We start from the raw sequence: 23,377 nt of genomic DNA on the forward strand, positions 1-23,377 counted from the left end.
GGAATAGAAGATGCAATGCCAAAAGTATTCAGGAACTAACAGAAAGGGAACTGTATTATTTGTGGTTCATAAATTACAAATTAAAAATGAGAAAGAATGAGTTTATATAAGCATATACATATATGTATATATATAAATATTTATATTATATAATTTACCATGAGGACATGCAATTATTGATATAGCACCTATTATACAATATAATACAAAGGAATAAGACTTTCTAATGGTACAGTTTCTTCAGAAAAAGCAGGTATACCCTACCTATTGCATTCATCTGTAGTGCTTGAAACCTGAATGAAATTAAGGTTCCACACTGTGCTACATTACGTATGGGAAACAATATACACATTCATAGTAGTAAAAGAAAAGAAAAAAAAAAAAATCAACATAGTCTGACAAAGCAAGTGAAATTCAGTGCAGCTCCAGGGCAGCTTTAATGCAGCATTAGAATGTGTTAGCTCAGAGACAAAGTATTCCCTTTTTAATCCAAAGGTATTCGTTTGGCAGAGGTTAAATAAAAAAGCACAGATGCTGGCTGGAAAGGCATATGACTACAGCAAGCAGATCAGTAACTGACAAGTCTCCTATGCAACCAGCAACCCCACAACAGGAATAATTAGGGAGAGCGCTGGCTGCATCTTTCTCAGGCTTGCATTCTTGCGTGTTACTATTCTGACCCACTATCCTCTTCCGAATAAAGTGAAAGGTGCTGTACCGTTACGTTCCCTACAGAGCCGCCGTAGAGCACAAGAGATTATTATGTAACTACCAAACAAAGTTGGAGGAACTAGACACCATGGACTTCACTGACAGACAACGAAGCCTGGCTATCGAAAAAAACTCGATAGAAATTTTTGCAAAAGAATGACAAGAATCCAACATTAAAAATATCTCAGATTGCTTTCTGTATATTTTGCTTTGATAACTAATATTCTTAGCCAGATTTCATAAGGGTGTTAAGTGTATTTGTCACCTATAACCTACCAAGTTCACAAAGTAGACAATCTCCACATCTCTGTTTCATCTTTCATGTTTTTATAAAAGAAATGACCAAAAAAGCAAATCTTCGTTGGTAATCATCTCTGCACAGTAAGATCAGTGATTTAAGTGATCCATAACTAAAGGAAAAAAGAAAAGCCAGCAATAACAAGGGTTCTTTTTGCAGTGGAGTTGAGGGAAAGAAGGGACTTCAATTTTCTAACTTATTTTGTAACATACGTTACAGTTTATTGTAAATCTGCAACATTCAGAGAAGCACAGACATCTCCTCCTTTCTCTCTATTTCCTAAACAGGAATGCTTTTCCAAATTCTACTGAACAGAGTTTGAAGAACCCCACTACGACTCCCAAAGAAGTGTATGATACAGAACTGAGAATTAGCTTCTTGGATCCTCATTAGTAGTAAACAAATTTCTAAAGAATATAGCTATAAAAACACCTTGGCAAATATTATTATTATTATTATTTATTATTATTATTTATTATTAATTTTTAAAATGGCATCAATGTCAAGAAGGGGCAAGGTATACGATACTTCCCTAGGTAATTTATCTGTGCCACGGTAGATAGGGGCAAGATGAGCACTGAGTGACTCAGAGGTGTGTGCAGCTCAAAATGTAAAAGACTTAGAAGGTAGAAATACATTGTCTTCCAAATTGTGTGCTTTTTTAAAACTGTGAAGACGTGCTTGAGCAGTACTCATCTCCCAGGTGGTGATGTCATTTTCAGACTAAACATTTCCCGTTGTCTTACATACTCCTCGAGTATGTAAGGCCTTAAATAATCAGGCCAAATCTTCTAGCTAGATAAACAAAAAAACATAGAAATAAATACCCTTTTAAAACACTCACCTTAGAGATATTTTTTACTCTAAATACATTGCACCTCTTTGACTACCTAGTCATTCTTATCCTGGTCTCTACTTCCCCTCTCACAGATCTGCTTGCTGCCTGCTCGTAGGCAATGCCTGGCCACTTATTTACACAGTATGCTTTCTCATGAATAGTTTATGATGCTTACTTCCTTTAAAAAGCGCGGATTCAACACCATTTTTTTAATATACTTTTTTTGATTATTTTTTTTAAGTACACAGTACACAGACACAACATGCATCAGATTTGGGAGGAGGCTTTATACCTGTCAAGGCCCAGTTCCTATCTGCTAAGCTTAGTGGTTGATTTGCTCTTTCCTGTGGGAGTCTTAGTGTTTGGGGAATGGTGGAAGGAACTGCCAGATCCTTTCAGACCATTCTTGCTTGGTTTGTTGCAGCAGTGCTCTTGTTGGCAGGACCTCCTAGAAGATGAGGAGCCTGAATGGCTAGGAGGTGATTTACTCCTCCCAAGATGTGGGGATGAACTCCTCTGATCATGATGGGGTCTCCCAGCCCGGGACGGAGAAGAACTGGCAGTACGGGGTAAAGAAGAGCTCCTAGGGGAGGCACTGGGACTGCGTCGAGGGATGACGGGGCTTTTGGGTGGTGTTTTTGGACTATGTGGAGATCCTGGACTCTTACACTGGGTAGAGCTCCTCGGTCTTTGAGATCCATTCTGCAGGATTTGAGCCAGACGAGAGATAAGATCTGAGTCCGAGCTGCTACTCCCTAGGACTCTGTATCTGCGTAACCTTAAGAAGAAACGAAGAAAGATTATTTCCGTTCCCATCTACTCACTAAATTTCATACAGAAACACAGTATCATGGGAAACTAGGGATGAGCTTACATTGCAGAACAGACATCTGGAGCTGAACTTTCCTATAAGGTAGAGTGTTTGGATCTACGCTTTGGCTTCTGTGTTGTTCAAATCAACACAGTATTTGTATTTCCATAAACTCACTCCCAGAAACAGCCTAAGTGTTTAACTGAAATTTCCCGGTGGTGCTGGAAGAAGTGTACCAAAGAGCAGTGCTTATCACCTCTGTTTCAGAGGGGTACATCCATTCCTGCACACCATCAATATACTCCTATACACAATTTTAAGGGACGACAAGGCACACCACAACTTCCTTCAGAGGATTTTGGACTCCTGTATCAATATGCTCCTTATCCTGGTAATGTAGGCACTGAAGAAACTAGATGTGGTTGTCTGTATATAGAATTGGCAAAGGGGGGCTTCTAGCATTCACTCTGCTCTCGTTTAATTAGTTGTTTTTACTTCTCCATGATCTGAGCATAGCTAACTAGCTCACTCAATACTGATGGCTGGAATGTCCAAACCGAGTACTTGAAATGTCTACAACAAGAATAGTTTAATTTTCAAAGGGGCTGGATATGACAGATCCTATTGATTTCTCTAGGTTTGTGAATAATGAACAGTTCTGGAAAAGTGACCCCACTTCAAAAAAAAAGTATAAAGATTTAGTTGTAGCTTGACAGGTTTCAAAATATTGAACAGATGTCTGTTGATGTATATGGTATAACGGTGAAGCAGGCTCATTCTTGTGTAACAGCCTCTCCTCATTCATTCTCCAACAACGTAAGATTTCTCAGAGAATTGAAGCCCAGCATTTTTTTAAAATTAGTTAAAGGATGGAACTTCTACAGGATTACATGCTGCATAGTTACTGCAGTCTAGCTCAAATCCATTTTCAACCTGAAAACCTATTTCTGTTTTCTCTGCATTACCTAGCTTCTACCCCAGGTCTAGTAGGTGGTTTTCCTGGTGGCGGCCGAGGAAAGAACTGAGCTGAACTTGAACTGTTGACTTGATCAGTAGTTGCCCAGGACACTGGCCTTGGAATCTTGCTTTTTCTGGACTGAGGGCTGCTTGGAGACACAGAACTATCTTCCATCTGCTTGCTGAAATGAGAGTCCAGTGTCAACCTAGAAAATGAGGATAGGACATCATCCTCAGAAAATGGTACTGGAGTTGCAGCCATTTTTTCCTCCAGTGACTTATCAGAGGCACTTGAGAGGTCACCAAGGAAAGATTTGAGTTGTCTCTTTTCCATAAGTAGTTTGACCAAGTCTGTCTGATGGGCCTTTTTTAGAAGAAGCTTTTCCTTTGCTGAAACAGGAGAAGAGGACTCTGACGTTGATTCTATCTCTTGTGCTAAAACTGGGATTCGGCTCTGCCTGAATACAAAAGGAGATTTAACTAAGTCCTTCTTAGATCGATGAGAATTCTCATTTTCTGAAACGCAATGGAATAACTCGCCATTTCTGGGAGCATTTTTCTCTTTTTTGTCCTCCTGGTGCAAAAAAGTAGTAAGGGCCACTTGGTGGCATTTCAAGTCTTGGATATGGACTTCCTCCTTATTAGAATGAAAACCATTTTCCTGAACTGGTGCTATTTTGCTTGCCTGTCTATTAACATGTGGTTTCGTAAGTCTTGAGGGAGAAAATTCTGATGTTTTAGGTGCTGTCAACTTCAGAACCTCATCTTGATTTGGCACCAAGCTGATGGGCCTTGGCTTTGATTCTGCAGCAGCTTCAGTATTCACTAAAGGTTCTTCCTCTGCAGATTTTGAGTTTCCTGGCAAAGAATTCTGTTCTTTGCTTAGCATTTCAATGGCATCCTCAGAAACCATTGGAAGCCCTTCTTCTTCAGCCTCCTCTACAGGAATATTTTCAAGTTCTTTCTCTTCCTGTATCCCACTATGTTGTTCAGGTAGGTTCTTTTGGCCACAGTCTGGGACGTTGACACATTCTTTGACAAGTCCTTCCCTGTCAAGCACCTCTTGGCTGATATTAAGTACCAAATCTGGTCTGCTGGCACTAGCTGGAAGTACATCTTCTGTCACAGCCAAACCTGGCAAGCTCTCCTTTGGAGAGGAAAGTTCCACGGTGTGTTCCATAGACTGAGCATCCTGCTCTCTTTTCTCTAGCTGGTGGCCATAATGAAAGCTCTCCGAAGCAGACTGTGTGGATGCCACTGAAGGTCTGGGTATTGTTACCTGCATAGGAAAATTAGAGAAGGAAAAGGTGAGAAACTCAGGACTGTTATACAGATAACGTTCTCTAAATAACATTTTTAATTCCATATCTTCAAGATATGTTACATAATGATTCCTATGAATCACAATGTTCAAATAATACCTAACTTCATAATTTACATCTAGATAATTTTAAAAAAATACTCTGTCATCCCAAGACAGAAATGTGTAACAGGTTAAAACAAACATAATCTCAGTGGAAAATGTTGCAGTTACCAAGTAAACCTCCTGGAAATGAGATCCAGCCTAACAGGCAGGCTTCTGATTTATTTTACATTAATTTGAATACTCTTAGAATAAGTTTTATATAAATGTAAAATCTGTAACAAGTACACAACAATATTTTTAGACAAGTACAGAAGACAAAGAAAAGTGAGGTCCAGATTCAGGAATCAACTTAAATTTAAATTTAGGCAGAATTTAGATACTTTGTAAACAAAAGCAATTAATACAAAACTTTATTTACCTAATTAAATACCTCCATACCCATAATACCTACATTTTTGTCCAGAAAAACTTTGCCGAGTACCCAAACTTCCTGTAGAATATTATGCCTTATTTTAACTAAGCAACCTGGTTAGGATAACTCCTTACCTAAGGTCATTAAAAGATTCACAAACTAAATATTCACACATCTAAATACCCGAACTGGCCTAATCCAATAGGTACAGAAAGAACAGAGGAAGTAGATTTTTTTTTTAATAGCACTTTTCCATGATTAGGTCAATTAGTGCCCAAATCTTGAGTGTTGAACAAAAATAACTCCTAAAACCTATATATAGTATTGCGTCAGAGTCCCTTTGAAAAACAGCTGATTATGATGAGTGCTGCCTCTTGTACATAGCTTAACTGTTAAGCACAGCACATGTCCAGGAAATGGGAAACCTTTATTCATGTCTCTCCCCACCTGAGGGACATAAGCCCACTTCCCCCAGTTCCCATCAAGTATGGACAAAACCAGAATGGAGTTGCTTCTCACCATTCCCACTGAAGTCAGGCCACTGCACAGACAGAAATGCAAGAGTCATGAGGTCAGAGGGTGCAGGGAGCACACACAAAAGTGAGAGGAGTTTTACCTCTATGGCCACACTCTCATGTAAAGAGAAGTCCTAGATTCTGGTTTATACATATTGGATTGAGTAATTTGCTAAAATGTATAAACAGTTTAAAAAAAAAAAAATCAAGGAGCTACCGTTATGTCTTTCCTGACATGGACAGAGAGTTCATCTCCTTTTTTCCTTGTATTCTTTAGCCTCATGAATCTGACACAGTTTCAGTTTGTAATACTCATCAGACAATGGAACACGGGAGTCTGGGTTTGGACATAAAGACATTCTTGATGCACAAGAGGTAGAAGAGACAACTAGTGGTAGCCTGTTTCTAGTGTTGCCAGGATTCTGCTGTTACAAGATGGATTTCACTTGATCTTGTTGCAGAAATTATACATGCTGCTGAGCTTAATGGGCTTTTGCAAGAGCTAGTATATTGGTACTACTGGGTGGTGGAAACCAAGCTCATCTGTCAGGATCCGTAACAATTTATACTGTGTACTCAAACTTTAAAATTATAGAACAAGTCTCCAAAATAAGAACTGAGGATTGACAGTGAAAGAGATATACTCAGATTTCCCATGAGAGTATAATAGTTTCATTGAAATTCTTGCTAATTTCTTTTTTTGTGTGTGTGCATTTTCTTCAAAGTCCTGTATAACAAAATTTCCATCATTATGGGTGCACATTTACCACCATGAAACACAAACCTTCAACTGATATTATAAACAGTTCACTAGAACAAAACATGAAACAAAAATCGCAGGCATAAAACTGAATTAAAGAAAGGACAATTATTTATGTTAAAGAAATTGTTTCTATCTATAAGATGTATTCTGAACCTCTCTAATTTACCTAATGCAGTTTTTTAGATCTTAACCTAAAAATGTGGAATCACATTTTTGAGAAATTTGGAATAAAATTTGGAAAAAAGTATTTTCTTAGTTTTATAAGTAGGATTAGCTATTAGACTACAGAAAGAGGTATTTTTCACCAGAGGAGGAAGAGCAGAAATGTAAGATAATCGAACTCTTGTTTTTCCAAGTAGACCTAAGCTGTCTGTAGCATCTTCTCCAAGTTGAGATTTATTTTGAATAAATATAGTTGAGGAAAGAAAAAACCCAAAACAGAAGAAAAAAAAAAAAACAACCCCACTGAGACCTTTTTGTCTCCCCTATAATTTGTTTTCAAGTTTGGGCCAATACAGTCCTTTCATGTTTGCTGAATTAAAAAAGTACATTGAGAAACAAACTGAAGTTACTTAGTTACGGCAAAACAGATTTCCTCATCTCCTCTTACTCTCAGTTTGGGTTCTTTCCTCGGAAAGAAAAACTACTTCCCTTTGGAGTTAGAGAATTCTTTCTTACTTCAAAAGCTTTCTTGTGAAAGAATCCAAGCAGATCCATTCAGCTACAGAAAGAACAGAGGAAGTAGATTTTTTTTTTTTTTTTTTTTTAAAAAGTACCTTTCCATGATTAGGTCAATTAGGGCCTAAATCTTGAGTGTTGAATAAAAATAGTTTAGCAAGAATGCTGCACAGAAAGGAAAAGGGATGACACTGAGAAAAAAAAAAAATCAGAAAAAAAGTCTAGGAAACAGGGCAGCTATTCTGTAGGTTTCCAGACATGTCTAGGAAGTTGCTCTGACGCAACACATCTCCAGGTATCTTAGATTGAAGGACTCATTTTCATATGACAGAGGGACATATTTTGGCCTGTCACACAAAAATTATCATATCTCTTAGAATTTCTCAGCTACAAGTTGGGTAAAAATGGGTTCAAGAAATTTTAATGCAATATTGTCCTTGGAAAGGCAGGTTCAGATTTTAGAGAGATCACTTGGGCATTTGTGGTCCACTCAGCTCTGTCTCTAGCTTGTTTCAATACCTTGTTCTCCAAGGCTGCAGACAGAGTCTCCAAAGTAAGGAAATCTGGGAAAATATTTCCTTTTCCAAACTTTTCACTTGATGGACTAGTCTGGTTGCCAATTCAAATAACCCAGGAATCAAAAAAACAAGAGTTGTCTTCCACAAATCTGAAGAAGGATGACTTCCCTTGGAATAGAATGGTTCTGGTGTCCTCTCAATTTTCAGAGGTAAGACTACCTTAGTTATTTGCTTTTAGGAGGATATTTATCTTCTTGGTACACTTCAAGAATACAATTGCATTTAAATCCTCCTTTGCTGAAATACGTTTACATGGAAACTCTCTTTTCCTTGTGACCTCTCGCTCATGTGTCAATTCTGTTAGGTGAAACCAGCTCTGATCTGAAATCTATTTACATTTTTCAACAGACTTCAACAAATATTCTTTGCCACATCTGGAGAAAGAATTTCCTTGCCTTTCAGGTCTATCTTGACCAACCCAGATTTAACCCCTATATGATCATGTGATAACCTTATCTACCCCATTATCGCAATTCCTGTACTTAAACAGCAGCTTACTGAAAATGGCTGAGAGAATATATGGAACAATAAATTTGAGGTTCTCCTTTCACTCTGAAATATCTGAATGAAATTATTACCACCACGTTCTTGAATCCTTTGGCCTTTCCTAAATAATTTCTTAACATCTTTCTGATTTCTCAAATTAGCACTTGACCAAGATGAGAAATTAGACTGCATTTTCTTCAAGAAACTTTACAAGCTGGTGAGTGGGATGTTAAGAAGGAAAAAGAACAAAACAACATCAACAACATAAATATCTCTTGGACAGCCTTTATGACCTCTGACAAACCTTCCTCCCTTTAAACCTTTGACAGGCTGCAATAGCAAGTGATATGCTTGGATGAAATCCTCTGTGAACATATACAGCAAATTGCAGAGGTGTAAAATACTGAGTTTTGGTCAGCAAAGTTGTTAAATCTGAAAGATCTAAAGGTGGGAATATGGATTATTTTACAATACCAGCAGGTAAACATCTGACCTCTCAGAAATAGCTTCTTCCCTCCACTCATGCTGTCTGCTACTTCTGCAAGCACGTCAGAGTGCCATGAGGACACTCAGGCCTCTCAGAAGCACTGTGTACAGATCTGTTGTTCATCTAATCCTGTCACTATTTTGTAACTTCTCACATTAATAAGCCATTATCATATTGCTTGGCATTCTGAAAACACTTTATCTAATCAGTTTACTCTTCAGAACTTCTTTCCTACCTTTGTGTATCTATAAGAACAAACCTCATGTATCTTTTCTTTTTTCCCTGCTTCTCCTCTTCATCTATTGTTAGCTCTCTATTACCTGCTAGGAATATGACCAGTGTTAGTATGAGTCTGCAACTTCTGCAATACCAACCAACCTCCCTGAATCTTTCCAGTTCACCCGCTTCCTCTTACTTCATGATTTTTTTCTTTGCTTATGTCACTTAATTTCTATTTCCTTGCACAACTATATGCCTCTGCAAAGAAATCTGAGCTGCAGTTAGTATGAAAGCGTAAATGGTGTGTCCTGTAATTTACTGCTAGTGTTGTTCTCATATGAATACACCACTGCTGGGTTTACATCCCTGTAGACAACTCAGCTAGCTTACTGTTCAGAACAGCCCTCCTACTTTTCAAAATCCTCCCTAACTACTCCTATCATTCCTACAGACTTTTTAGATTCTAATCCTTTGTACCCCTTACATTTCCTTCCCAGATTAAATATACAGCAGAGAAGAAGTTAAACATAATTATAGATTTGCTAAACCACACTGGCTATTTCCAGATAGACTAATATGGGAATAAACAGGAGAAATGTATGTCTGTAATCCATGCTGTTATGGAACATAAGACCAGAGATGATTATAAGTTTTGAGACTGAATCCCCTTCAAGAGTTCTATATATATAGTACTGCAAGCGTTGCAGGCATTTGTAGGAACTGGTGGTCCCCAGGATACTACCTTCTGTTGTTAAAAATTCACACATGACAATCCTAAACTAAAGAGAAGTAACATATGAAGGCTTACTTACATCTATCTGAGAAAGCGGAGCGTGTAGCTCTCCACAGCTCTTCAGACATATTCTTTCTGCTATTCTATAATGCTAATTTTTCCATCGTTTCATATGGAGATTTCAAGAAACGGGAAGACGATGGAATACAGATGCAGAGCTGGGAATGTACAAGACAACTGTGTTTTCATATTCCCTAATGTGAAAGGTATCTTCTGAGTATAAAGAACATACACATCTGGGTGTACGGTCTTTCTTTAAGGCTTATTAATCATGGCTTAATTTCACAGCCATTATTATCATAGCTCATAATGATGTAAGCATTGCTGTGCTATACTTATGCTTCAGTTTTGCTATATACACTATATTTTTTATTTTTTGTACAGGTAAAAGTAACTTTCATATTCAAACAGCAACACTAAAAAAAAAAAAGCTCCAACAGCACATTAAAAAAAAAAAAAAACAAAATTGAGTCTTCCTGACTTCTGATCTTCCAGTCAGACAATGAATCCATCCACTTGTATATTGTAATAAATTAAATTCAGTTCTATCCAGTTATAAGATTGGCCCTATATTTGCACATGTTGCCCACATTTGTGTTAGGCTCATAAGGGAGGAAATCTGAGAGCAATAAAATTTCTATGGATGAATCAAACATACCAGAAGAACTGATGAAACCATACAAGGATAATTTTAATACAAATTCTAATTTCAGAAGGATTAGAATTACTGTACGCATAAAATTTAATTTTCAAACTTGAAATCCAGATTAAAATTTTCTTGAAATCTCTCCTCTGAATTGTCAGGATCTGTTTGAAAGCATTGTGGGTTTTCTAATGCTCACAGTGCGCTACCACCAACAGTAGCTGTAATTCACATAAAGAACTAGCTGCTTTCAGTTTCCTTATAAGCATGCTTAATAGATATCCTCTAGAGAAGACAGACCTAGACATAGGAGTCTTACCTATACTAAAGGTTTTTCTCTTTTCTTACAATGTTTTTTTATATATTCTCTCCTCTGCACACAAGGTTTTATAGTCGCAAAGTTTGCAGACACAAAGATGTGATTAGAATCCAGCTCATCTTTTAAAAACAAAATACCGAAAACTTTTGGCAGCCCATTTTGTTACATCATTCAAGCATTGGAACAGGGTGCCCAGGGAGGTGGTGCAGTCATCATCACTGGAGGCATTAAAAAAATGTGCTAGACATGGCACTTTGGGACATGGTTTAGTGGGCATGGTGGTGTTGGGTTGACGGTTGGACTTGGTGATCTTAGAGGTCTTTTCCAACCTTAATGATTCTGTCATTCTATGATCATTTTGCCTCTGTGAACAGGAGTGATGATAAATGTAAAGCACAGCTGCATGAAGCAGTTACAACACAGCTAATTCCATCCAAGCACTCAAGGGATCTACAGTATAATACACATTGCCACCAAAGTGCTTAAGCTCCTTAACAATACTTACAAGGGCACTATCAGTTTGGTCTGATTCTGCTTTGGTTGCTAGCCTGGTATTATTAAGATTGGATATATCAATAAGGTAGCGTCACTTTAGCCAATTTCTGAGCTCTTTACATACATTATGTTCTGTGTTTAGAAGTCACCTGAAGGCAGTCAGAGCAGCTATACATTTGTAGCTAGGTAATAAGTAAACACATCTACCTGTGGTTCATGTAGAGCAATAGTGTAGAATTGCCAAATACTACAAATTTTAATAATCATTTTAAACTGAACCAGTTTTTCAAAATTACATAGTGGTAGCTTAGAAATACTAGACCTCCACTTAATGCTTCTCCTAAAATTTTAGTGGTTTCCCCTATCTTCCCTGTTTTAAAAAGTTCTCTCTTCCTTCCATATGACAGATCTATCTAACCAGGAGAAAATGCTAACATGCTGATAGATTCACAAACACCAAATAAAGAAATTTTTTTCCTGTAATTCTAATTAGACTAGTATCATATGTGATTTCAATGATAGCAGACAAAAGATTTTAATAGATAAATATTTCTTATTTAAAGATTATCTTATGGCTGATAATATATATAATATCTGCAATTATATATACAGTATTTATTATATTAATGAGATCAATTATACCTTAATTACATTAGAAGTAATCATTAGTCCTTGGGCATTATGCTCTGAATTGTAACCACCTATTTATTTCAAGAGGATTACTGTGTGAATTGTCATCATGGAAACAATTGTTGACACCAGAGTTGACCAGCTCTCCATGGGAAATCCCACAGACCATTTAGCTTTCCTGAAACATCTTTACTTATTCTATGCTAATGAAATCATGATGATAGAAAAATGTACTAAATCACGTATGTTTGGGATAAGATTGGCATTTAAAAAATAATTTAAAAAAAAACAAAATAAAATTACCACTTCAAGGACAGACAATAGATGAACCACGTGGTTACAAATTTTGAGAATCTTAAAAGTACTGTGGATTCTGGAAAACATGAACATTAAAAACAACTGATAGCTTTTTAAAGGGTTTTTTTCCTACATTTCAGCGTATGTGGACACTATTACCAAGGCTAATTTACTGTCCTGACCTTCACTATGACTTTTCTGCTGCTTCTTATAGAGAAACCTGCAGAAGGAGAATGGCCAAGAGGGTTCTGTTACTAAAAATGGATGTATTCTCTACAGGCAAAACAGTATTTGAAAAAAATTAAGAGGTTCATACTGGCTGCTTGTCCTCATCTGTTAATTTCTTAATTTACAGCTTGGAAAATTTCCATTGAAAGCACAGCTAACCTAACATGCTGTTATTTTTAATTCTTCTTTACACCAAAGGCAGATGTGAAAAAAGCACGTCTGAAGAATTTCTCTCCTTCAGACAAAAGACCCTAGAAGCCTTGGAGGCAGCATTTAGATTTCTATGTATCAACCAATTGCCTCTGCCACTTGGAGAAAAGCAACAAATAAAACTCTTTACTTGTTTGCATTAGAAAAAGAGTGTGTAGATGAAAATTGTTCAAAAAACATCATTATCAGTATAAAATCCAGTTGCTTAAAAGACCAGGAGTAACCCGTGAGCTTATGTGTCTTCCAGACATCCTCTTTTTTTCTTCTAAAAAATTCTTCCTGATATTCCCCATCCTATGTGGTGTTGTATGAAAAACTGACATACTCCAGAGAAACCTACTAATGAAGAAAATGATGACACTGTAACAGTGATCAGATGTAGATTGCCTTTCAAGAACCTAACAGTAACAACTGAAAACAGTAAGAATTCTGAATCTGAGCTTGCCTTTGAATCTCATAAGCATTATCAAACACTTACTTTCACTGACGATGAGTGAAAGCTGTAACATGACAGCAACTTAATTTCCAGGCTAAAATGTATTGAAAAATTAACAGTTATTAACAGTTACCCTGTCATGAATGAGATGGTATAACTTCTGCAAATTTTCCCTACTTAACAAAATCACATCTACTGTGTATGAAATAGTTCCAGTGGCTATAAGCTGGAACTCCTTGAAATTTCTACCTTGATTAAAACCAATGTTGTAAACAGTATCACTAGCCTCTTGGGAAAAACCTAAGTTAAAACTCATGCTGACTCAATATAGTGTGCACCAGGATAGGGAACAAGGGGACATAACAATTCTGTAAACCCTGAAATCAACCCTTTTTGCTACAGCCAACTTTAACCATGGCAGTGGTAAAAAAACCTAAACAGACTCACTGAACAGAGAAAAGCTTTTCCCTCTTTTCCTTCCAGGACACATCTATTTGATAATGTAGCATGTCTTGAAACTGAAATTCTGAAGAGAATTTTGGACAAATATATCAATTCCTGACATTTTTAATGGATAGGTACAATGATAAACCAGAGTTTTAACTAGCTGAGTTCTAAGGCAATCCTAATGCACATGACAACTTCAAGTTAATGCCACTGACAAATTAAAAATAATTTTAAAAGAACACCATAACAAGAGAGAAGCATCTTTGGGGTTTTGTTTGTTTATTTGTGGTTATAAAAGGGATTGTTAAATGTGAAAACCAAGGTAACCATTCATCTCTTGCTATTGCAGATTCGTGAAACCTGCCAAAATTAGTTCATAAAAAATGGCAAGATTTACAACATCTACGTGCACTCCTGGTCATAAACCTAAAACATCCAAAATAAAATGACAACTATAAGGAGTATGCATTCTTTCTCTCAATATCCCTTGAACATGTCAAGAATTCTTACCTTATTCCTCCATAGGTCCCTCAATTCCAGTGAGATGCTTAAAAATTAAGGTACATTTTTCAACTCAGATCAGTTTATTATTTCTCATCTTTGTTATTAATATGAGTATGATGGTTTGCATTTCCATAGCATCTTGTGTGGAAAGATTTAAGAGCACTTTGTAACTAATAATACGACTATAAAATAAATTTTAAAATGTTGCAATAAGGTAGATTGAGGAAAATTAAGACATAAGAGAAAATATTTCTGTAAGTGCCAACTAATTCCATTTGCTTAACCTGAGACACACAGATTATCCTTCCCTAACACAATGAATAACCACAAAATAATTAAATTAAAATTAGCCCTCTTGTACATGTCTCATTAAGCACATCAAAAAAATGAAAATACACCAGAATGACATACAAAACTGCAATCCAGCTTTGTTAAGGACTGAATCTTACTGTATAGCAGCCAGTTTAGAAGTATTCTAGATGGCTGCCATGGCTAGAAGAGGTGTTCACTATCTTATTAAAGAACTAGAGCTGAGAAACCATACAGATCAAAAATCTGAGGTCACTGATTTTGACTATTTCTCAAGACACGTTTACACATTTAGCACATGTCTACCTAAGCAATCCATTCATACACAGTCCTGGCCAGTAGTTGTTGCACTCACATCACCTTTTCCATTGACCTCACACAACACTTTATACAGTCCTCTAATGGGCAGAGTTCAGAGAACTTATCTGGCTGAAAAATTCGCAGAAAGAAACAAAAAGGTTATGTTTCAGGAAGCTTTGCTATACAATTTGACCATGCTATAGAGGAAAAGGATGCTAATAGCACTCGGTCCCACTCTTCACATTCAACTACAGTCAAAGAATTAATTCTGTTTTTTGCCAGTTCTAATGCTGCCAACTCTCTCTTTAGGCTGCAGGTTGAATAAGTAAGGAGAGTTGAACCAAAACACTCCAGTTCTCTTCCATAATATATCTATGGCAAGAGCGGAGTTCTCTTTGTCAAACAAAGGTAGGCCTACATCCTATACCCTCTCTGCATTAGTGAGCAGAGAATATACAGAAATTTCATTGCCTACTCTGTCTGATGTCGAACTAGAGGAAGGTGGGTTACAGTTCCTGAACCCTCACTCATAAACAACCAGGAAAGAAAATCCTTTCCCTTCATTTCAGGAACAAATGTATCACTTTTTATTTTTTAATATGTAAAAATAAATTCCACAGCACAAAGCCCCCATTTCTGCAATTCATTAGTTATGAACGCTGAACCAAATTGCGAACAGCAGGAAATACACAAAAATATATTCAGGACCAAATATTTATACAGAATAATATAGAATGACATTAAAATTATTTTTAATATTTAACTGCAGAAAAGCTTTAGGTTATTAACATGCATATTCATCTTTCACGCTGCTGGAACTTCTGGCTTGCTAAGTACTTAACATTTCTGCACTGTAGAAGAGAGAAGGGCTTGCAAAAGTATTTCAGTTCTTCAGTGAGCCATAAAGTACATGAGGCCTTCATTGTTAGAATGAACTAAAGAACCATGTGCTTGTAGTTTCCATAGAAAATGAAAAACTGGAAGTTAAATTCTCAACAGTCAGGACTTTCAAAATCACAGCTTGAAAGGGAACACAGCAGTCATGGACTTACCAGGTAAAAAAGAAAGAAGAGGCTGAGAATGCTACATAATAATCCTCACTCCACTCAGTAGCAGCACCTGACACTATACTAATTCTTTTTCACATGACAGGAAAGTATATCGCTTTGCAGCCCCTATGGATGTTGCAGCTGTATTCATTCGTTGGGTACTAAGGACACCAGAGAAGACCCTCTGTGCCAACCTACTTTCTTTGAGTATTGTTACCAGTTTGCTAATTATACCTGCAATACATTCGGATTGGAAAATCCGAATCGTAGATACACAGGAAAAAAAAAATAGGTCATTTTGCATCCTGGGATACAAACTGATCCTGAAAAATACTGAAGCTTAACTTCTAATGAGTTAATTTCTCCTAAGTCCTTTTCCCTAGTCAATACATCAGTAATCACAAAGAATGTGGTATTTTGGTACCTCATGAAGTTCACAGTAACGAACATCTGGGAGCTACTGTTTGTCCATTTCTGTACATTGAGCACAGAACTATTTTTTTATATGCAGATAAAAAGTAGCCAGGAGTTGCAGGGGGAAAAAAAAAAAAAAATCACTGCTTTTTGGGTTAACAAACAAAATGCTGACTTAGGTACAACAGCTACTTTGTTTGCCTTGTTATCACTCATCACTGATCCTATGGAAGTCTGAAAGAAGCTAATGTTGATGGATTACTTTTAATATCAATACTCCTGTGCATGCTTCACTGGAAAAAAAAAAAAGTCTTTCACATCGAAATATTGATACTGAAAAATACATTGGAAATAAAAGGCAACACAAAATATAATCCAAATGAAATATTAATGGTAAAATGATGATGATATGTTACGGTCTTATGCATTAATGCTATGTCATACTGCTTTACCAGCCAACGCAAGCTTATGTTGCTTTGCAAATCTCAATATTTTTGTGACTAATAAACAAATTATGGTTAACTTTAATTATGATTCTAAGCCTTCATCTTTTTCATATTGTAATGAAACTGGAAATATAAAACTATGAAAAATCCACTTTCTCTAGTGACATTTTCCATTAGCTATCACACTGATAATCCCATCTTCATTTTCTATACCGCAAGCACTGGAGCAACTCATTAATTATTCATTGCCAAAGTAGCAATTTCACTATCTCTAGATCCTTTCTTCTCACATCAAAATCATTTAAGGTAGTCCAAATTTTAATGTGTGTTCCAAATTCAAAATCCACCTGGTACTGATTATAGGAACACATTAAAAAAAAAAAAAAAAAAAAAGAGGTTTGAAAGAAGCAAAAATCTGTTTCCTAGATTTTTATAATCCTACCTGATTCAAGAAAAAATCCTTCTGAAGAAGTGAATCTATCTTCCTGAACATCCATAGATACTTGGTGCTCCAGATCATAACCTGCATAACTGCTTTTTCAGTATTCCTCTCTCTAACTTTACACCTCTTATACGTGGGACAATATATCTTCCTCAGAGAGTATTTCTGACTCTATTCTTGAACAAAATCCATTCTTATTCCCTAACTTGATCTTTCAAATATCTTTTAGGATGTTGTGTAGAGCAGTATGACTAGCATATGCCTACTACCAGACTGTGCAGAGCAAATAAAAATTTTAAACTTTGCAGATGACTGCTACCATGCAGTCACTTTTATGAAGACAAGGCTTATTCACCTGCTGAAGTTGTGCTTTTGAGATGCAAATGACAGGGGGGAACTTGTTGCCAGAGGGAATGACAGGAAGCTGCCTACGACCAGTTGAGCGGGAGGAAGAGGAGTGGCTCTCAGCTGATTGACTCCTTGGTAAACCAGCCTCTTTCAGAGGGTCCGAGTGGATGGACAGATAGGCTATAGGGCTCATGGTGCGGAGGATGGGACTTGAAATTCTTGGAGTGGAGAAATGCAGCATATGAGATGAGTTGAGCTGTGAGAACAACATGGTGGGGAAGAAAATAAGGTTTAAAAATCAATATTTTAAATAATTCTTATTTATATCTTGCCTATATGCATTTTCTTAGAAGACCATATTCACAACTCCCTCAGAGGCTAAAAGCTGGTAATTTAAGAGGTATCTGAAATCTGATCTTCACATTTTCCATCAATTTTTAAAATCCCAGTATCAAAATGAAAAGTGAGCATCCTTTCTCTAGCTGGCTCCTACCTTCAGTCAGTCAGTCAGTAACAATCTAGGGCAAATTTAATGAACTAACACAGTCTGTTCCAAGGACACTGTATACACAAACTAGTTGATTGTTGACTGGTCCTTGCAAATGCTTACCACATCCGTGCACTAACATTGTTTTCTGAGATTACTCTATTTTTAGCATATACTGCAGGCTTTACAAATGTGACTGTATAACTACAGCTATAGCAGCATATACTAAGAACCATAGCTGACAGGATTAATCAGTAAGATTAGTACTAAATAATTTGATGAAATTTCCCAAATACAGGATTGAACTAGAAGAATACACTGGCCTGGAGAATCCATGAATAATTGCTTCATCTTGAACTACATCACTCAAGCATTTAGAAAAGAGGAAAAAAACCCCACAAAACCCAGGAACTGTAAAGTTAAAGTGTTCCAAACTAATAATTCTAGAGAAAGTACATTTTCAAATTGGTTATAGATGATTCTAAAAAAAACCTGTAACTTTGACATACAACTCTGAAATCAACTCATCCTTTGCAAGACCTTTCCCAGCACTGAGATGGTGACACTTCTAAATATCTGTAAATGAGATTGCTATATACAGTTTCCAAATCTTTGTTCCAATAATAGTTAGACAAAACCACACAAAGAGTAGAGATAGGGAAACTTCTTGCAAGTTTCATGAAGGTGATTTTCCATTTCCTACCATAGTATTTGCAATTCTAGTCTGTATTCCTTGGAAATAGAGCACCTATCAAGCATTTCAGTTTCCAAGGAAAAGGCATTTTCAGTTGTGTCAATCCTAAAGCTTCAGTTCCCATAATGCATAGCTATCTCTCAACTGGAAAAAAACTGTATTTCCAGTGTCTCATTAAAGCAGCAGCTGAGGATAGAAGGTACATGAAAATTAAACGACATAGAACTCAGAAATAAGTGGAAAATTAAGAGTAGGTTTTTAGTAAAACATAATAGTATCTCAATGCACAAAATGCTAATTTCAGCAATATTTCTAAATAATAAAAATAAGTAGATTCACACAGTTAAACCTCTTCTATAACCATGCATATATATATATATACATATGGTATTAGGTTGTCAACCAAGTCTGACCAGAACAAACTGTTGTTTAATTTAAACTGAAGATGAAAATGGAATTAGCTGTTACATATTGGATTACTTCAACTCCATTATTATTTCTTTGCTGAAATATCTGCTTGACAAATACATGTTGCAAAGTTTTGTGCATGCACTGTATGGAGTTCACTGCAATTTAATACAAACATTGTAAATTAATGAGGCCATGGTTCAACAACACAGCAAGTCCAGCTTTAGGCTCCTAGTACCAGATCCAGGGAAAAAATAGAGCTGTATGATGCAAAGTGCTGCACCAGTATAAATTCACCATTAGTCTAGATCAGTTCAAATTCTTCTGACAGATTAACTTCATGCCAGCAGATATTACAGCAAATCAGGTACTGTCTGTCCTCCTGTAGCCAAAGTCAACATAAAGTCATTATTAAAGCATAACAGTTCAACAGAAATGTGACGATGTGCCCATGACCAAGCCACATCAAATTGGTATTTGCTGGTAGCGCACAGAATCTGTATTACAACTGGAAAACCACGACTGATAATATGACAATTAGTTCTCTTACCTGCAGGTTTTTTTCATAACAGATAGCATAATTTGCTGTAATTTTTTATGCCTGAAAATTGCTCCTCCCCAAGCCAATAACTCACATATTTTTCTCTCTTATTTTTTGAGTTCAGGTTTCCTTCCTGAACTGCTACAACTTTACATTCTTATTAGAATATTGATGCTGTGTGAAACTGATAAGAAATTACATTATCGTCAATTACAGGAAATCCACATACACACGCAATTTCAGGAAGAACATTTATCTACAAATGGAAGGACTGCAGACCAGCAATTTCTTTCCTTCAGGAGGAAGTAAAATTACAGGTGAGTATATGAACCTTTAGTTTCTCATACAGAAACGTCCTTGCTACTACTTACTACTTAAGTAGTGAGCAATAAAGCCCCGAAAGAAATGAAAGTAAAAATGAAAAGAAAAAAAAAAAAACCCAAAACACACACAAACACCCACCTCCCCCCCCAAAAAACCCAGAAAAACTATTTTATTCACTCAGTATTGAAATAATTGCTTCCATATTTAACAAATCTATCAGAATAAGCTCAAAGAACAGTATTCACCATATGTTCTCTTAAGTGATAGTGAAGCAGGTCACTAGAAATCCAAATAGGAAGTATATTCATAAGCATGATGACCATGGATACTGACATGTCCAAGAGTTTCAAACTAATTTCAAATAAGTAAACTGTTTCAGAAATTATATTAAACTATTACACTAGTATAATGTCAACATCTATTTTTCATCCCTTTTAGTAACACTTCAGTCATTTCATTTATGGTCCTAAACTTGTATTTGTGGATCTAAGCCTGCTCTTAGTAACTAGTGCAATATCATTAAATCAGCAGAAAAGTAAAATACTTTGCCCATTATTTGTATGGTCAGGAGGCACTACCTAAATAAAATTACTAAAGAACAAAAACATTTGGTCCACAAACAAGGATCACATTCAAAGAACAGTTTCAGTTGGGTAAATGCTTTGAAGAAGAAGGAAAAGGACTCTGCCAATCAGCTCCCTAAGGTCACCAGGACTCTGGAATAGAGAGAACTACTGTATGAAAAGGCATATACACACACACACATATATATACACACACTGTCTCCCTGTGAAGTTACTAGGACACTCACCTATAAGAACAGCTAGGTTCCAGTTCCCACCTCAAGGAACACTTAAGTATCTCTTGTGAAGTGGAATACCATCAATGAAAGAAAGAATGAACAACTCGCCCCGAATCCCCTCCTGGGCTTTGTTTGGCTTTCAACAGCTGATGAAGTAGATGGAAGACTACCACAAATTGCCATCACAGTTGGAATACACACACTGCATAGACACACTCTGTTCCCAGTTTCTAAATCAGCCAAATAATTTCTGTTTTCTTTATTCCCAGTTCAGTTTATATTTTCAAATTCCACATGATTCACCTTCACAACAGCAAGTTTCTTTCTGCCATTCATCTGGCCCTCAGAGCACTACTTGCCCTTCCAGGATAATATAAACCATATTGATTTCCCCCATTTTTGAGATCATAATGAGTATGATCTAAAAACTTGCAAAAACCAGACTAAAATACAATCTCACCCCAGTGTCTACTTCAACCAGTAGTTCTTCCAATAATCTTATAATTGACTTTGTTTATAACTATTTTTGCTCTCCTGCTCAGAAGCTTCTTCCTCTCCAGATAAAGATACCATCCATTACTTGCACTGCAGTACATGATATTTATATCAACTCTACTTTCAGCTTTAAGCAAAATAGCTATTTCCTCAAAAGATAGCCATGTTTGTTTAAAGTGGGATAGTGCATTTGCATACAAAATTGCAAGCTGTTTTTTAATGGCTTTTGAAATAAAAACACCTGATAATTAGTATTTTGTACAGGACTAAGTGTTGCTCTTTCTTGTCTGTTTTACTAAAACTAATATTAAAACATAAAAATGGAACAACTGAAAACAACTGTGCAATTTACATTAATTTTTCACCTTTACAAGTTTCTAACCCATCAAAAACTTTCATGCAACTAATATTTCAACTTAAATCTCAAAAATCTTAACACAGTCCTGTATTTTGAGTTATGCAGAATGAATCTTCTACAAACTATATAATTCACAAAGTACGATAGCTAAATATAATCTTGTATTAAAGGTAAAATGCTGCATATTCTATGAGAATCTAGGTGTATTTGCAATTTTACTGTATAGCTATAGTCAATTACATTGAGTAGTTCATTTTCACCATAAAGGATAGTCCACACCTTATAATAAATAAGTGGTCGGTGACAAGTTTCTTTTTCTAATGAGCTGGCTGTAACTTTCATAAAAAGTGGCGATACATGAGGGAGAAGTACAGCCAGGTTTCTTGGCTCAAAGGAGCTTGAAAGAATCGTCCTTTATATCATAGATGACACAATATCTACTGAGAAAAGCGGAGAAATAAAACCAGGAGCTGATTCCCAATCATTTAACCATTAATCTTACTTCCTGTTCAAGTAAAGTCAAAGAAGTCTTTGTTTAGAATCAGTGACAGAGGAGAAAAAAAGTAAATGTTCAAAACCTGTGCAAATGAGAATTCATTAGAAAAGACAGAGAAACAGAAGAGGATACAATGGAAGCAAAGCAGTCTGTCTTGGTGAAGAGAAAACTCTGGGAGAAAAGCAGTAATTGCAGTATTATCTTGGAAGTGAGAAGTAGCAACAATTTATAAAATCCAACAAGCTGTTTGTATAAGAACTCTTAGAAATTTCAGAAGAAACACGAAGAAACAAAGGAAATTCCAAAAGAAAACACTACACTAATGATGGTGAGAGCAAGTAACTTTGTTTTTTTTAATTTGATCCATTTAGGCTTTTCCTGAAACACATGAAACATTGTAGCATAGTGTTTTACATGCTCACTGTAATTTTATGTTTATGTACTGCAAATATAATAAACATTTATTTTAATATCTATCACTGATTAGGAACCACTGAATAAGGACCTATATATAGAGAAATATCTACATATCTATCTATCAATATCTATAAATATAGATAGATATAAAAAATGATTTTCTTTTTTTCAATTAGGCCAGTTCTGTGGATCATACCTGCAGAACTAATATCCACTTCCATGGGAGAATGTAAACACTCATGTAACAGAATATGGAAGATTACTCCTCAAGAATCAAGTCCCATAACTGATGAAACTAGGAACCTCTGCTACACTACTGTATTTTAGTCACTGCCTTTTCCCTTACTATCTCCTCATATAAATCTGGATAAAGACAAGTTCAATAAAACAGCAACCATTTCTCTTACCGGAGTTAGTGCTCCTTCTGCTTGAGCTTCCATAGGACTTGTAGGGGTGGCTGCAAGAAGCTGTCCAGCAGCTCCAGACAGAAGTTCCAATTTATCTGTAAGCTGTTCAGAAGCAGCAGGATGACACTCCATGGCTAGAACAAACTCCCCCCCTGAGGTTTGGTTCTTGGCATGGATGCTGTTTCCTGCCCAACCACCCTGTTTAGCCTGCTCTTCCACAGGCGTCTCCTCTAGAACTTGTAGTACCTCTGGCTCTTCATCTGAGGGACTTCCAGTCGTTTTGTGCGCTAAAGCCTCGTTTGTCCTGAAGTCCTGCAAGTCCCGTTCCTTATCTATTATCACCCATTCCTTAGAATCAACCTCCTGCCTGCAGGAGCTTAAGTTGACAGCTACAAATCCATTGCTAACAACACCATCAACATGTTCTGGAGAACTAGCTGACACAGGCTTTGAAGCATCTGGAAGATACTCTTCATCATAGTGCCAAACATGGTCCATGCGGGCAGTCACAGGAGCAGG

At 36.5% G+C, this 23,377-nt stretch overlaps 1 protein-coding gene across 1 annotated transcript in view; it reads right to left on the minus strand.

The window, feature by feature from the left end:
* Positions 1-2,156: 2,156 nt before the first annotated feature.
* Positions 2,157-23,377, minus strand: part of TTBK2 (tau tubulin kinase 2) — a gene marked incomplete at its 5' end in the record, with an annotated part of 32,089 nt that continues 10,868 nt past the window's right edge. Inside the window, 3 exons of the mRNA XM_010286577.1 lie at positions 2,157-2,625; positions 3,624-4,894; positions 22,859-23,377. The exon at positions 22,859-23,377 is cut by the window's right edge and continues 100 nt beyond it. Of these exons, the coding sequence (XP_010284879.1) occupies positions 2,157-2,625; positions 3,624-4,894; positions 22,859-23,377 (2,259 nt within the window). The remainder of the gene's footprint in view (positions 2,626-3,623; positions 4,895-22,858) is intronic.

Source organism: Phaethon lepturus, unplaced genomic scaffold, assembly GCF_000687285.1.
Source record: "Phaethon lepturus isolate BGI_N335 unplaced genomic scaffold, ASM68728v1 scaffold38524, whole genome shotgun sequence".
Classification (NCBI taxonomy): Eukaryota; Metazoa; Chordata; class Aves; order Phaethontiformes; family Phaethontidae; genus Phaethon; species Phaethon lepturus.